The sequence below is a fragment of the Elephantulus edwardii genome, unplaced genomic scaffold (genome assembly GCF_000299155.1).
Source record: "Elephantulus edwardii isolate Elephantulus edwardi_28Jun2011 unplaced genomic scaffold, EleEdw1.0 scaffold00049, whole genome shotgun sequence".
Taxonomy (NCBI): domain Eukaryota; kingdom Metazoa; phylum Chordata; class Mammalia; order Macroscelidea; family Macroscelididae; genus Elephantulus; species Elephantulus edwardii.
In genome coordinates, this window is record NW_006399799.1 from 1,676,075 (window position 1) to 1,691,580 (window position 15,506).

Consider the following 15,506-nt stretch of genomic DNA (forward strand, 5'->3'; position numbering starts at 1 on the left):
TATGGGCCATCAAGTCGACTATAACTCATAGCGACCCTATGAACCTTGTCCCGAGCCAGCTTCACCATCTCTGACACATCTGCCCCCACTGTCAGAGCTACTGTGTCAATCCACATCATCCAGGGTCTTTCTGTCCTGTGCTGACCCTCCACCCTTCCAAGCATGGTGTCTTTCTCCAAGGAAGAGTCCTTGGATGCCAAATGGGGCCCATGCATTCTGTTCTACTGGGTTGCGAGGTTGGAATCAGCATGTTGGAATTTGACTGTTTCTATCTGGAGCTGAAAAAAAAAATCAGCATAGCAGTGTTTCATGTTGCCCTCAATCTTTCTTGGATGATACAATTTGCTAGGAGTCAAATTAGAAGCTTATTTCTTCTGGTAGGAGGGAAAGGAAAGAAAGGCCTATGAATACCTAATTTCAAATTTGAAAATGAGGGCATAGCCCACATTGTTCATTCATTTCAATCACTGATTCATTCAGGTGGTCCTCAAACATTTGTCAAGAACCTATTATTTGCTAGGCCCCATGTTTTAGTAGACTTAATTGTGTGGAAAATGAATATTTAAAATCAAATTATATCTTAAATGCATTAGACGAAAAATAGTACCACAATGTACAGCAGCAAACCTTTTTAGAACGTGATCTTTTGGTAACCTACTTCTTAGTGGAGCTATTTTGGAATTTAGAGGTTTTCTCTCTCTCTCTTTTTTCTTTTCCTCCTTAAAGTAAAGGTCAGATAAATGCTCCTAAAAATCATAATTATAAGAGTAACCCTGACTAAAGAGGGAAAAAAATATAAAAGTAGAAACCTCCAAAATTGTCAAAACAAAGGGCCCCTTTAATCTCGTCTCTCTGCCTGCCTCTGGCTTTCAGGAAAGCCCAGGAGGGATCACCCAAGTGGAATGCCACCAGCTCCGGCCTCCCCTCTTTCCTCCTCACAATGACCCGTGGAAGGGGAGAGAAAGACATGGGGCTGACCTCTGTGAAAAATCTCATTTCCACTAGAGACAGCACCTGCCGCTCGCTATAATTTGACTTGTCTAAACCCCACCATCTCTGGGCAGGGTGGGTTATGTTTCTCCCGGTTCACCACGTGGCTCAGAAAGATGAAGGCACTCACCCTGAGCCACCAAGATAACAGGTGGCAGAGTTTGTCATTTAGACCAAAGTGTCTGTCATTCCCAAACTGTGCAATTGGATTATGATTGGATCAGGCAGTGAGGAATCTGGCTCCTAAAAGAACCTGCGGCGATTCCAGGCTAAGGGTTTGCTCTGGGGCTTGGGAGAGCAATATCCCAACTGTGCTCAGTAATTTAAACGTGGGCATGCCTTGAAGAGGCACTGGCATCATTTCTAAATGAGGACTGTCACGTCCATTACATCTTCTAGTCTTTGAAGTAATGCCATGAAATACTGTCTTATTACTACTATTATCTTCTAACAGGAAAAAAAAATGGGTGCTCTGGTGAATTGTTGTTGCTGTACTGGAGTCAGAACTGGCCCACAGCTGATCCTCTTGGAGTTTTCAGAGGCAGTTAAGTGCATAGGAGGAGACTGCCCATCCTTGGCCTGCGGAGCAGCTGGTGGATTTAAACTGTGCACCTTCAAGATTACAGCACAACTTCGTCCCACTAGGCCACCAGTGCTCCTTTCTGGTGGTTTGAATTCACCAGCTGCTCCACAGCAAAGATGGGCAAACTCCTCTCATACAATTTACAGCCCCTAAAAAGCTGCTGAAGGAAGCTCAGCTATGGGTTAGTTCCAACTCGAAGGTACATAACAAGAAGAAGCAGGGGGAAAATAAGAGAAACTCAAAAAGGTGGAGATTCTGACCCAAGAACCCTCAGCTAAAAAGAAGCAGTGCTTGGATGTGAACCTAGTCCTGCATGATTCATTTTCCATGGCTTTCTCCTTGCTTCACAGAGGCAACAGTCAATTAACACATTTAGCTGCTAATTGAAACCTATAGGTTTGGGTTCACCAGAAGAAAGGCCTGGTGACCCATTTCTGAAATTTCGGTCAATGAAAACCTTGTGGAGCACAGTCATGAGTCAGGAGTAATTTGACAGCAAGTGGCTTTGTTTGCTTTGCTTTCAGGAAGGCAAAGAATTAAACGCACCTGTAAATGAGGTGGTGAAAAAGCTTAGTGAACCAGAGAATTCACAGTCCAGCGATTAAAAAAAAATATCACTGGAGGTGGTTTGAATGGGGCCTGGGACAGGTCTGGACAATGAGACAGGCTTGCAAACTTCTTGGCCTCACTGGGTAGATTTTAGAGCAGCCACCACCACCGAGAACCCTCTCCTCCAATGAGATTATCCTGGGGAGAGATTGAATCTCTCTGCCCCCTGAAGGCTTTGTTATCATGGAATGTTGAAACAACACTGGCAAAGGAGGCTTCATTGGCCCCCTTTGTCTTGGTAATTTGATGTCTCTCCAAACAGCTGGTGTCTTGGCGCCCCAGAAATGGAGTAGTGTATTAATCAATTGTTCATTCATCCAATCATTCATTCATGTTATTGAGCTTCTACTGCGTTCCAGGCTCTGGTTGAGGCAGTAAACAGAAGCCTTTGCTCTCTAGAGCTTACATTCTAACATGAGATATTTGCTTTCCCAAACAGCACTTCCCAATTCATCAAGTATTCCCAGACTCAGGTTAAATACAAGCTAGGGAAGGTTATCTACAATTACAGGTAAAGAAGCAGGCCCAGTGGAAACCAGTCATTTGCCCCATTGCCCATGACTAGCAGAGCAAAGCTGGGGGTGTACTCAAGCATTCCACTTCTGTTTGACTTTTGTTTTAATGATAGCTATGTGGTATTTCTGAAATAACAGAGCTAAAATCTGTGAAAACCCAAAGCACATTATCAGTGGTGATTATGCACCTCAGATTTGAGCGAGGATTAATGCATGTGAGGCTTATTTGAAAGATATTTTCATTAATATCTTCCAGATTACTTATTAACACATTAGCAAAAGCAGGTGGGTCTCAAACATTTTCCCTTCCTCAGTGTGAATACACTGTGAGTTATTTTACCTGGACTCGTCTTAGGCTACACGAATTGCATCTTGGCACATATGTCTGCAGAAAGGCAAAGAACCTTAGAGCAGAAAGACACAGAATGTAGTTTTTTGGTGTCCCAGTGTTTTCTCTTCTGAGGGGACATCTCTGGCTTTGCTTAAAAATTCCAGTTATTGCTGTCTCTTAAAAACAAACACAACTCTGAGTCCTGATTTTACATGCAAGACATGAAAGAGGAGAGACATATACAAAACATTAAGAACTCAAAGGCTATCTAATCTCTTTGGCCTTGACCTGTGGGGTGCTGTCATAGGCTTCTCTGTCACAGAAGCAGCTGTTGTCCTGTCACAATGAGGGAGAACACCTGGTTCTGATAGTTTAAGACTATTTGTGCAGTAGAGGCAGTGTGGGCTCAGCCTCGGTCCATGTGATAACTGTGAGTGTGGGCAGCAGGGACCCAGAGAAAGGCTGCCCAAGTGTGGGGTTGAAAAAAATCCCACAGATATGTCTATCTAATCTCATGATCCATTCCACTGGCAAGTAGCTAAGAGTCCAGCATTCTTCTAGTAGAACTGACAAGTCTGCTTATTACAGCAGACGGTGGGGAAAGAAACAAGGATGCTGAAGCAGACACATTCGGATGTGTTTGCGTTATAAGAAAAGGATTCAGTATACAAGGGTTTGATTAGACATCGTAATTAATTACGCTAGTCAATTGTGACTAATGTTATAAAACAAAATGGCTATGAAATGATTGAATGAAAACCTAGTATGATTTATTAAATTATTTAAAAAAAATCAAGGATTCAAGTTGCTGGTCTAAATGGTGACTTTCTTCCTGTCTAGACATCCTTGTGATACCTTTGAGCAATGAACTACAGACGTGCTTTATATGTTCCTCCTCTGTTAAGATCGTGAGTAAGGTCTACGCAGGGCAGGGGCCATGCTTGTCTTTCCCACTTTTATATGTCTTGATCATAGCAGGCTTTGAGATGAAGTGCTTAAATAGAGGTGTCAATTAGTAAATCTAAACACAGTCAGTGAGGCCCAGGAAATAGCAAAGGACAGGAAGAAAGGTGAGCTAGGCTCTATCTTCTGTGCCCAGCCCAGCTTGGTGGTCGACCTCCCTTCCCGGGGCACCCTCACCTCGGCAGACCGGCCTGTGGTCGCTCCAGGCTGCAAACATGTCGCTCACTTTCATACAGGTAATTCGCTTGGACCCTTGCAGGTCATAGCCCTCATTGCAGGTGAACTGGACGCTGGATCCTAACCTGTGAGACAAGGCACGCCTGTGAACTGAACCCCTGGGCCTTGCCATGCCCACCCTGAGTCCTGTCTAGTGCCACAAAGAAGGTCCACATTGAACTCTATTTCTCCTCCTGGCCTTTAACTCTGCTCCACTGTTTTATCACTTAAAATCTCCACTGGAACAGCTGTTTCTCCTCTTCTTTTCTGGTGGACAATTTATGTTTTTTTAGGATTGAGTTAAAAGGTGACTTTATGAGTAAAACAGCAATCCTCGGAGACAAGTATCAATTAGGGCAGCTAAGAGTACGTGGAAGATACCCATAAACTTTAATGAAATGGAGGATTATGGGATGACGACTTGATAGAAACTTTGCAAAATGCACCATCTCAGGGCCCTCTGGTCCCTGAGCTTGTTGGCAGCGTGGGCTGCCTGCTAATGTGTCAGCCCCACCAAGTACCAGTGAGACTTTACAACCTCCCCCCCTTAAAACAGAGGGACTGCCCCCAAATCTAGACCAGGAATGGGAAAGGACATAGGCTAGCAACATTCATCGTCTGCTCCCATGACCACATCGTCCTCTCTATCCCTCCAGAAAGGCCAGTTCCTGCCTTCTCCCAGCCCGGCCATCCCACCCTTCATGCAGTCAAGATGTTCCCCCAAATAATCTTACCTGAAATCCGAGCCTAGTCTTTTGCCCCTTTCGGGTATGCCAGGATCTGGACACATATTATGCCCTTGGGACACACCAACCTGAGTTACTACAAGGCAAAAAAACAGCACAATACAGAGATGGATAGTCACAGGCAAGCACCAGCTGGGGCAAAGTGTCAAGGTGGGTGGTGGACACAGACAGAAAGGGGGCCTGCTCCCCTGGGGCGGCCTGGGCTGTTGGGTGGATGTGCCTGAGTGTGCCTGGTCAGGGAGGCTTTTGACAAATTTCTTGGCAAGTCATTTCCAAATGAAATTCATCAAGAGCGTGTGGATTCTGAGACAAGCACCCCACCCCATAAACCACCCACATCAGCGGCCACAGTCCCGCCTGTCCCCCTGGTGACCTCCCCATCCTGTGCTTCAGATCTGGGAATGGTGACTCTAGATGAGATGAGCCCCCCAACTTCAGCCCCGAATGGAGAAATGACTCAAAGAAAGTTAAATAAAAGGTGGATGTGTGATCAGAAACAGTAGAGAATGCAAGAGAAAGCTGTAGTCAGAAGTTCAAGACAGGGCAGTTTGCTCACACTTGGATATTTCTGCTGAGAAACATTTTCCCATCAGATATTTCTCAAGCCAGAGTAAATAGAAACCAGAATATCTCACACTCGATGCCACCCCCAAGAGTGGAGAATAGTGGTGGCACCTTGGGGTGGTGTGACATTCCGACACTTGCCAACTGAGTCCTGTTTAGCACAACCATATACATACACAGTCATCTTGGCTAAAGCATCTTTGTCAGGGAGCAGCAGATATATGCAGTTTTCGTCTGTCTGAAGTGAAATAGTGGCGAAAGTTCCCTCCACTCCCCGACTGTCCCATTCATTGTTCTTGAGATGCATATATTTCTGCCTTTGGGGGTAACACAGGCTGGGAATGGGAAGATAACCTTGCAAGAAGAGCTCGGCTCACAGACTCACGAGTCCCCACATCCCAACAGTGACCTCTGGAAAGAGGATGAGAGTCTGGAATAATGTTCCCTCGAGTTTGTACATTTGCCTCCCCATTCAGTGGCCCATAATATGGGCGCAGAGTTCCATCACTAACTCAGTTACTCATGGGACACAGCAAGCATTAACTGAGCACCTACTATGTACAAGGCCCTATTTTGGGCACCATGGGAGATGCTAAGGGTAGTCAGAAAAGGCCACTGTCCTCAAGGAGCTCTCATGTGAGTGGGGAGACGAAGCACAGCCATAAACTGCTGAACCATGTTGGGGGAGGTGATGTGTCAAGTGAAAGGTGAACCACAGGAATAGCCAGAGGAACGACAGACCCTGGACACCCGCGAGAGGTGTGAAAGGTTGTTTGGGGAAGGAGACATTAAATATGGCCCTTGTAAAAAGAAATGAAAAACATACTAGAATTGGGATACAGGGAAATGAGGGAATATAGCATTTCAGGCAGAGGATGAGCCTAGAAGCCATGGCGGGAAATGAATCTAGAACAAGTGGTTGCGTAGTGTGACCTGAGTGGGAGGGAAGACGACTTTGATGAGGAGGAGTGGAAGGTGACGTCTCAGAGGCCAGAATTAGAAAGCACTCAAGTTTGATTATAAAAACAATGGGGAAGGGTACACTGGAGAGTCGGGAGAAGGAGAATTGCTGACAGGAGGACTGGGAGGCAAGTGAAGTTTAGTTGCGTCACCATCCAAATACTGGATAAGAGCTTAGTAGTAGGGATGGGAACAGGTAGGACATGGGCAACAGGGCAAGAATAGGCTCACCACAATTCACGGAAGATGTGCGCACTGGGGAGAGAGGGACGAGGATGTTTTAGGCCTGGATAGCAATGAGGATGTGAGTGGTCCAAAGGGAGAAGAGAACACAGGGAGTTTCACATGAGATTCTTTGAATTGTGCAGTATAAACCCAGTTCAATCTCCAGGTAAGCCCAAGACAAGGGTGGCCAAGGGAACCTGGAGATGTGAACAGACCATATACTCCGGTCAGATACCAGGCGTCTTCTCGGCTGTACTGTCTCCACTTGGTAGTGGGGGCAATAAGCCTGAGGTCACCTGAGCAAGCCTTCCTTTCTCCAACACAAGTTGCAGCCAGTCACTGCCACTGAAACCCTCACCCCCACTCCCATCCTCTTCCTTGCCAAACCTCCCTCCAAGACAACTCCCCCTCCATCCTGAACTCAGTGGTAGAGCCACTGTTTCTACCAGTCCCGGGCCCTTAGAGCCCAAAATGAAGATGGAAGTCTCTCCCCCTTCAGAGCAGAACAAGCTCACATCCTGCCTCCTTGGAGCCACAGTATTTTGCAAATAACAGGAAGGAAACATCCCAAGAAGAAGGTACTTGGGCCTCGGGAACCTTGGAGGAATGTAGCAGTCGAGAAAGTGCCATTCTAAGGAGCTGAGGTTGACAGTCCTGAGCTGTACTTGCTGGTTCACGGGCTGGTGCCTGGTACACCAGTCCCTCTTACAACCCCACAGTGAGCTGTCCCTACAGATGATTTTCAAGCTAGGTACCTACCTTCGTTAAGTCCTGTTTATTCAAGACTGTCTAAGTCCCACACTCACCTCAACAACCCCGATGACCACAAATGGGAGCCACTGTCCCTTGGAGCACATTGAGAACACAAGCAATTTCCTGTTCCCTTCCTTTGCCCTCCTGGTTGACATTAACAGCAGTAAGCAGACAGAGTGAACAGCTGGCGGATAAGGATAGGCTGGGCTAAAATGGAGAGACCATGGCAAAGCCCACCCACGGAACATAGCCTCTGACTCATCGAGGAGACCCTGCTGCCTCTGCTTTCATCTGCCAGACCACAGTGAGGCGCAGGCACCATGCAACCCCATCATTACCAACCCCGTCGGTGACGCAGCCCACACCCTCAGTGCCCTGTTCCCTGTGGAGGACTGAGCAGGCGACGGCATTCCCCTGTGCACCTTCAAGGTTTCCCAGGAAACGAGCAAACTTAATTCTGAGTGAACAGTTTACAGTCTAAATTATGGATGCAAGGGAGGGTTTTCCCTTCCCCTTCTTTCACTCCAGCCTTCACTGCCTATTTAAAACCAGTTGCTTATGCTTAAAGTGTTAATTTTGCTGTTGGCTGAAGAGAGAAGAAAAGGGAGGGTGATCTTTACTCGAGCCCTTATGGTGAAAAAATAGCCAAAATACACTCAGAAAGGCAGTGACTTCTGTCCAGAGGCACAGACATATGGGTGGTCAACTTGAGGGCCAAGGCAACAAGTCCATGAACAGGCTGATGAAGAGTATGAGTGGGATAAGGAGACATCCACTCGCTCCATCCCTTCCCTGGGGTTAAGGACACCTGCCCACAGGAAATCTGGTCCTGACACAAAGGCCAGACACTAACAGGAAAGTGGGCCACCTGCCTCCAAGGTCACTGGGGCTACACACCCATTCCTCTGTGGGACAGTCCAGAACAGAGACCAGTGTCTCACTGGTAGCAAACTCTATTCCCCCCCCCCAAAGATTTCCTGCACGACTGCATTGGAATATGGCTTCTTCACTTTTTCTGCGGCAGTTCTGAACATTTAACATCTCTGTCATGAAAACCATGGATATCCCTTCAACCCATGAAAATGCACCCGTAATTCCACACCTCACTTTTTCAGCAAGCTCACAGACCTCCTAAGTTAAGAAGGCCAGTGCTAGATTCTGGAAGAAAGTAGAATAGATAGACTTGCATTCTATAGCTAAAAATCTGACAGCTGAGTGCCTTGAGGAACAGGGCTACCTGAGGACACAGCTGGATAAAGACCATCCACACCAGGGCTATTTCCTTGAGATATGGCTTTGGCTCCAGGGCAACTCCAGAATGAAGCACTCATGCCTCAGTTCATCTGGTCTCCAGTGACCACAGAGACCGTGAGGCTCAGGGCCCAGGCTCTAGCTTTCTCTGCAGATTCCTGGCCTGACCTTCAACCCTTCTGGCTGCACATTCCACCTCCCAGGAAAGACCCTACAGAAGGGAGCTCTCTTGGCTGCCCTCTGCCATCCAGCTTTCTAGAGATACTCTGGCTCTGAGCTGGATCCAACTGTCCAGTGTCTAATTTAAGGTCTTGAAAGACCAGAAGAGAGTTCTTACCCACAGCCCCAATGTAGCGTGGGCCTCTGTGCCAAACTGTCTCTTTGACGACTGCAGTTTCTTCACACACATCTTCCCAGAGCTCTGGGACTACTGGTGGTTTCTGCTCAGTGTAGTTCTAACATTGCAGGAAAGGGAGCAAGTGGAGGTGAGGAGGCAGGAGGTGAGGGCTCAGGAGAAGCAAGTCAGACACAGACACAGGAGCAGAGGGAGAAGGGGGATGGTGAGGAGAAAGATGGAGAGAAGCACATAAAGAGGGAGAAAAGCACATAAAGAGAAGCAAAGGAGAAGCAGAAAGAGACAAGAAGGGAAGGAAAAGCCAAGATTGGAAAGCCAATCATCTGGGGACCGAAGAAAGTTCCCTACATTTCCTTACCCCAGCATGAAAGCAAGAGTTATCTTGAAAACTGTGTTTTCAGACACTTTCAAACCTCTTCTTTGGCTAAGCTCAGGAACCCCTTCAATGCACAGGCTTGCATCAGGTGCTTCTCTGGACACATTCCAGAATATTCCCTCACACTAAGCTCCTTTTAATCTTCCAGACAGTGGCAGCAGATACGTTTTTCTGCAGACATAGCCTTCTGGGAGCAGAGAGCCCCGAGTCCCACCCATTGCTGGAAGTTCCCCTCAGGTCTCCAGTGCCTCCTCTTGGCCTAGCCAGGTCCAGGGCACCTGGAGGAGGTGACCAGGTCCCGGAGGGGGAATTTCCCTCCCTCACCCTCCCAGCCCAGCCTTAGGGGCTGAGATGAGGAAGCTGGAGCCCCTGAGATCACAGCCCAAGGTTCTTGGCTCCAGAAGAGGAGCGGACTATCTTAGCAGGTGAAAGTGATTAAAAAGGAAAAAAATAAAGAGAGAAATGTAGAGTAATGGCTCCCTGGACTGCAGTTAGAATGGGAAGTGGGGGCGAGAGGAAACGGAGGGCGGTGGGAGGAGGTGGCGGCGGCACGGACAGGCCCCAGGGCTGCTCTGGGCCGCAGGCCAGCCGGTCCTCGCGCACAGCCCCGGATGGAGGGAAGCAGGTGGAAGGGAAGTCATCACAGCATCACCTGGCCTCCCCGAGCCACAGCGCCGGCGGTGCTGCCCGCGAGGGAGAGGCCGGCCGGTGGGCAGGCAGGCGGGCGGACACTTACACACAGATGTCTTCTGGTTATTATCTTTGCTGGGCATCAGCTTCACGCCTCGGGACTTCAACTCAATCTGCTTCTTGACTAGAAAGAAAGCAAGAGGAAAACAGTTTAATGTGTTGCGTGATCTAGCTGATACCCCTTTCTTGGTTTGGGACACTTGTACGGTGCATCTCCGGGTGGGGCAGTGTCCACATCAAGTAGGGTCTCACACGTGGAGAACAGCTGGGTGTCTGGGGAAAGCAGACTAGATAGTTTCCCACTGGGTGAGCCTGCGAAGTTCCGAGTCTCCACGGCTTCTCACAGATGTCTGTGACTTCATTGTTGTTGTTGTTGTGTAACATGGTGCTGGAATGGACACATAGCTGACCCTCCATTGGGTTTTTAGGGACAGTAAATTACAAGAGAGGAGACTACCCATCTTGCTCCTGAGAAGCAGCTGATGGATTTGAACAGCCTGCCTTTTGGTTGCCAATGGAATTCCTCATCACTAAGCCACCAGAGCTCCCTTTGAGACATCGTTACTGAATTCGGTTGTCTTCTTAGCATTTTCTCCTGAGCATCTAATGTATGCTCCCTGCAGCCCTCAGCAGATTTCCTCAGAAACCAGTTGCCAAAGAGTTGACTCCAACTCATCATGGCTCCACGTGTGTCAGCACAGAATAGGGCCCATAAAGTTTTCTACAGCTGATTTTGTCAGCAGGAGATCAGCAGGCCTCTGGGTGAACTTGAACTCTAATAACTACGTGCCTTCACCGTCTGCACCACCCAGGATTCCCCTGCAGATTCAGCCCTGCCCATTTCCTTAACCAGTCTTGACTAGGGGTGGTAGATTAGATTATGGCCTGTGTTTTCAAACCTTCCCGTAGCCACATCTTCTGCAATGTAACTACAGTTCTCCCCATTACAGTGGTTGGTGGAGTGCTATTCTTCCCCTTGGCCTTGGGCTTGGCCATTGGGATCTTCACCCTTGGGATTCTGAAAGGCTTCATATGCCCACAGGCTTAAAAAGCAACTGCAAGATTAAGTTTGTTCTCTTTTGCCTCTGAATTGTGAGAGGACATGATTGTTCCTAGCAGGATCAAAGACATATGGAGCAGAGCCAATGGGCCTAGTTGAACCCAACCTTGATCAATCTACCTACCCAGACATGAAGCAGGTCTTGAAGAAGCCAAGACTGACTGCCAGCTGACCTGCATGTAGTAACTAGCATCATAGCAACATGCAAGCTGCCACAGGTGTTAGGACCTATTTCTGGACACATGTTTATCAAGCGAAAGGACCAGGAAAGCACAAGTTGGTCTTAATCACGAGGTAGTGGTAAAGCCAGTGTAAGGATTTATAGGATGTGGAGATGTGGAGCCGAGGTGGACCTTTCATTGTGTGCATGTGTGAAAGAATGTTATTGTTGTTGTTAAGTGATGTCGAGCTGCTCTGACTCATAGCGCCCCTATGTACAACAGCCCTAAACATCTTTGCTGAGCTCAAGCTCACTATTGCATCACCGTGCATCAAACCATCTCATTGAGGGTCTTCCTCTCTTCCACTGACCCTTTAATTTGGACAGATGTGCAGAGGCCTAGTCTGCCTCCAGCAGGAGAAACTAAATCTCTGAAGTCACTAGGAGACAGTGCCTAGATCAGGTGGACTGCCTGTTGGGTTGAATTCACCTTGACTTTGACACTGCAGAGCTGGCCACAGTTCACCAGGCCTTTACCAAATAGTACACCAAGGATGCTAGAACCAGAACTCCATACACCAAGAGGTCTTTGCTCTGACTCCATCTACCTCCTTAGGGACAAGCACCCATAGACCAGTTAGTTGCCTCTGAGTTGATTCTGAGCCGAAGTAACTACAGAAGGGGGCTCCATCTAGTCTTCAAGGGCTGATTTTGGAAAAGGAGCTCATCAGGCCTTTCTTCTGAACACTTTCAGGTGGATTTGAATTTCCAACTGCTTGGTTAGCAGGTGAGAGTGTTAACTAACTGTTCCCAGTACCTGGGACTCCTGCTCAGTGTCTGACGTCTTCTCCTCTAAGTGTCCTTGTGGTCTCTCGCCTCTGGTTTTATGCATTGGCACACATGTCCAAACTCATGTGGCCAAGCCCCCTCCTGATGACTAAGTCCTACTCAGACTTATACTCGCCAACATAATAATTATGACTGGATAACTATGACCTATTGGGGCCGAGGTTAAGTGACTTACAAGTTCTTTTGTAAATCAGCATCCTTGACAAGAGTCAAGCTCTTGCCTCCACACATGATCCAACATCAAATCCTTTCAAATATATCCCATATAGAGCTAATTCTCATAACCTCCACGTCAACACCCTGGCCTAAACCTATGATACTTTTCTCTTATAGATGTGGCTTTCATCTCCCACTTGTACCTTGTGGAGACTATTCTCAACACAAGGATCAAAGGGAGCCTGCTGGGATAGAAGTCAGCCCATATTACATCTTAGCTCAAACCTCATCAAGAGTAACCCATCTCTCCTAGAGCAAAAGCAAAAAAGGTCCCATGAGGGCCCACCTCATCTGCCTCCCCATGACCTGTCCAGGCCAATTACCCCCTATCACCTCCTGCACTCACATGTATCTCCTCTAACACACAGGCTTGTTCCAGCCTCAGATCCACTTCCTTGTTTCCCTCAAGGGTCATGGAGGCATTTTCTGACCAGTCCAAGTAAAACTGCCCTCCTGGCCTAGTTCTCTCTACTCCCTTACCTACTTTATCTTCCAAACCATCTAACATATGACCTCATTTGTTACTTTATCATCATCCCACAGTGAAATGTTAAGTTCCATGAAGTCTCGGACTTTTTTAACTGTTTTTTAAATTTTCTTTTATACTGATTTATTTACAAAGTTCGAATCCATTGTTTTTCACACAAGATCCTTCCCATTTCCTTTTTGTTTTGTTCACTGCTGTACGCGCAATGCTTCTGCACCCCTATGCCTGATGCACTGTGGACCCTCAATAATAGTTTCATTTTTGTCTTTTCAACAGTATTGATTGATAGTTATTCTCTGTGTGTCTCTCTTTCTCTCTCACATACACAAACACACGTGTACAACCACACACGCCCCAACCCCCAGCAATCAAGGTGATCAGCCCATCACTTACTCATGCACTGTTGTCAAGTCAAAACCTACTCACAGCTGCCCCTCCATCGGGTTTGTATATCTGTAAATTGAGAGGCAGGAGAATACCCATATTTTTCCCTTAGAATTGCTGGTGGATTCGAACTTCCAGAGAAGTGCACCCTTTGGGTTAACAGTACAGCACACGATGGACTCTGACATGATCGCTCCAGACACTGACTCTTAGGAGGGGGGTCACCAGACCTTTCTTCTGTGGCACCTCTGAGTAGACTCAACATTCCATACTTCTGGCTAGCAGACAAGGGTGTTAACTGTACACTAGGGACTCAAATTATTAAACCTACTTGATAAATAATAAAAATGAAGTTCAAAAGGGTTTAAATGACAGGTTGTAGATCACAAAGTCAAAAAGCAGCTCTGCATTCAGTTAAGCCCCAGGTTCCTTTCTTGTAAACTGTCTCAAATCTATCCCAAGGGCATAGTCACCTGTCCCCAGCATCTGTCCCCTCCCCAACTCAGGCCCTGAAAATGCAGGCATTTCCTCTGTACTTGAGATAAAACAGCAAACCCTAACCGGAACCCACGGTGATCAGAAGCACAAGGGGGTGGTCTCCTCCCTGCCCCACTCCAGCCTGCTTCCAAAAGCTCCTCAAGGCTTTGTCTCTCAGCAAGTCACTGTCTTAAGCTGAATGCCTGATAAAATTCAGTTACAACCACAGAGTCGCTACTTCCCAACGTGCATTCAAAACCCTTTTATAAATGTGCATTACTCTCCATGTGTATCCAGCAGGAAAATTTCCAATGAACACTAACGCGGACCTATTATCAAACAGAGGGCATTAGTAGGGAAACATGCATTATTCAAGCCGAGCTAATACAGTGCAGCGGGAGGGGGGAAAATCCCTCGGCTTCAACTGTCCCCAGAACAGGTGCACACCCAGCACAGCCTGAGCACAGGGTGAGCTTTTCTCAGTGACAGCCCGCACTGGGCAGGCATGGGGTGTGTGGATCTGTGGCCCAGTGCAGTCCACTTAGGGTGGAGTCAGGTAGATGCCTCAAGGCACCTAGCTAAGAAACAGGAGATGAAATCACAATCACCTTGTTCCAAGTCCTGATTTCCCCTAGAAGAAGAGGGACGAGGAAGGGTCTAGTGCCCATGATGGCATCCTCAGGGGCGAATGCTGTTTGGGTCTTCCCTGTGGCTCTGCTGGAGGACTGTGATATGCTGGTAAGCACGAAAATGTTGCTAAGGAGTCCTTCTCCCTCTCTTTTCAAGACTGCATCAAGGAAGTATTCCCCTGTCTCACATAAGGCCATGCAAGAAATCCTAAATTCTATGTCCATCCTCTAGACTACTCCTTCCATCTCCAAAAGGACTATCCAAATGTAATTGTTGTTGTTGTTGTTATGTGCCATCAAGTCATTTCCAACTCATAGCGACGCTATGCACAACAGCCCTAAACCCTGCTCTATCCTGCGCCAACCGCACCGCCTCTGATACACCCATCCCGATTACCCCAGTCACCGAATCAATCCATCTCATAGAGGGTCTTCCCCTCCTGCGCTGTCCCTCCACCCTCCCAAGCATGATGTCCCTCTCCAAGGACCCGTCCCTCCTGGCAACATGTCCAAAGTATGTCAGACGAAGCCCCAGAATCCTTGCCTCCAAGGAGGAGCTTGGTTTAATCCTCTCCAAGATGAATCTGTTTGTTTTCCTGGCAGTCCATGGTACATTCAGTACCCTTCTCCAGCACCACAGCTCAAAAGCATCCACTCTCCTTCTGTCCTCCCTAGTCATTGTCCAACTCTCTGATGTAATTAGCTAACTATTTAATATCCAATGGGATTATACCATTATGCTTCCCAAGCAGGAACTACCTTGGGTTCTTGCTCTTCCACTTTCTGCTAATTACTAGACAACGAGTCACTGGTGGTTCAGTGGTAGGATTCACAGCTTCCACACTGGGAGACACAGGCTTTGATGCTTGGCCAGTGCATGTCAGGTACAGCCACCACCTATCTGCCAGTGGAAGCTTGTGTGTTGCTATAATCTGAACAGCTTTTAGCAGAACTTCCAGACTAAGACAGACTAGGGGTAAAGATCTGGAAATCTACTTCCAAAATTAAACCAGTGAAAAATCTTACGTATCCCAATGGTCTAATACTCAACTGATCATGAGAAGGGCACAGGGCTGGGTAGCATTTTGTGCCACTGTGTATAGGATCATGAGGAGTT

At 47.4% G+C, this 15,506-nt stretch overlaps 1 protein-coding gene across 1 annotated transcript in view; it reads right to left on the reverse strand.

The window, feature by feature from the left end:
• Positions 1-15,506, reverse strand: part of CSMD2 (CUB and Sushi multiple domains 2) — a 972,861-nt gene that overhangs the window by 403,757 nt on the left and 553,598 nt on the right. The window contains 3 exon segments of the mRNA XM_006886423.1: positions 4,169-4,293; positions 4,942-5,029; positions 10,174-10,251. Coding sequence (XP_006886485.1) covers positions 4,169-4,293; positions 4,942-5,029; positions 10,174-10,251 — 291 coding nt within the window.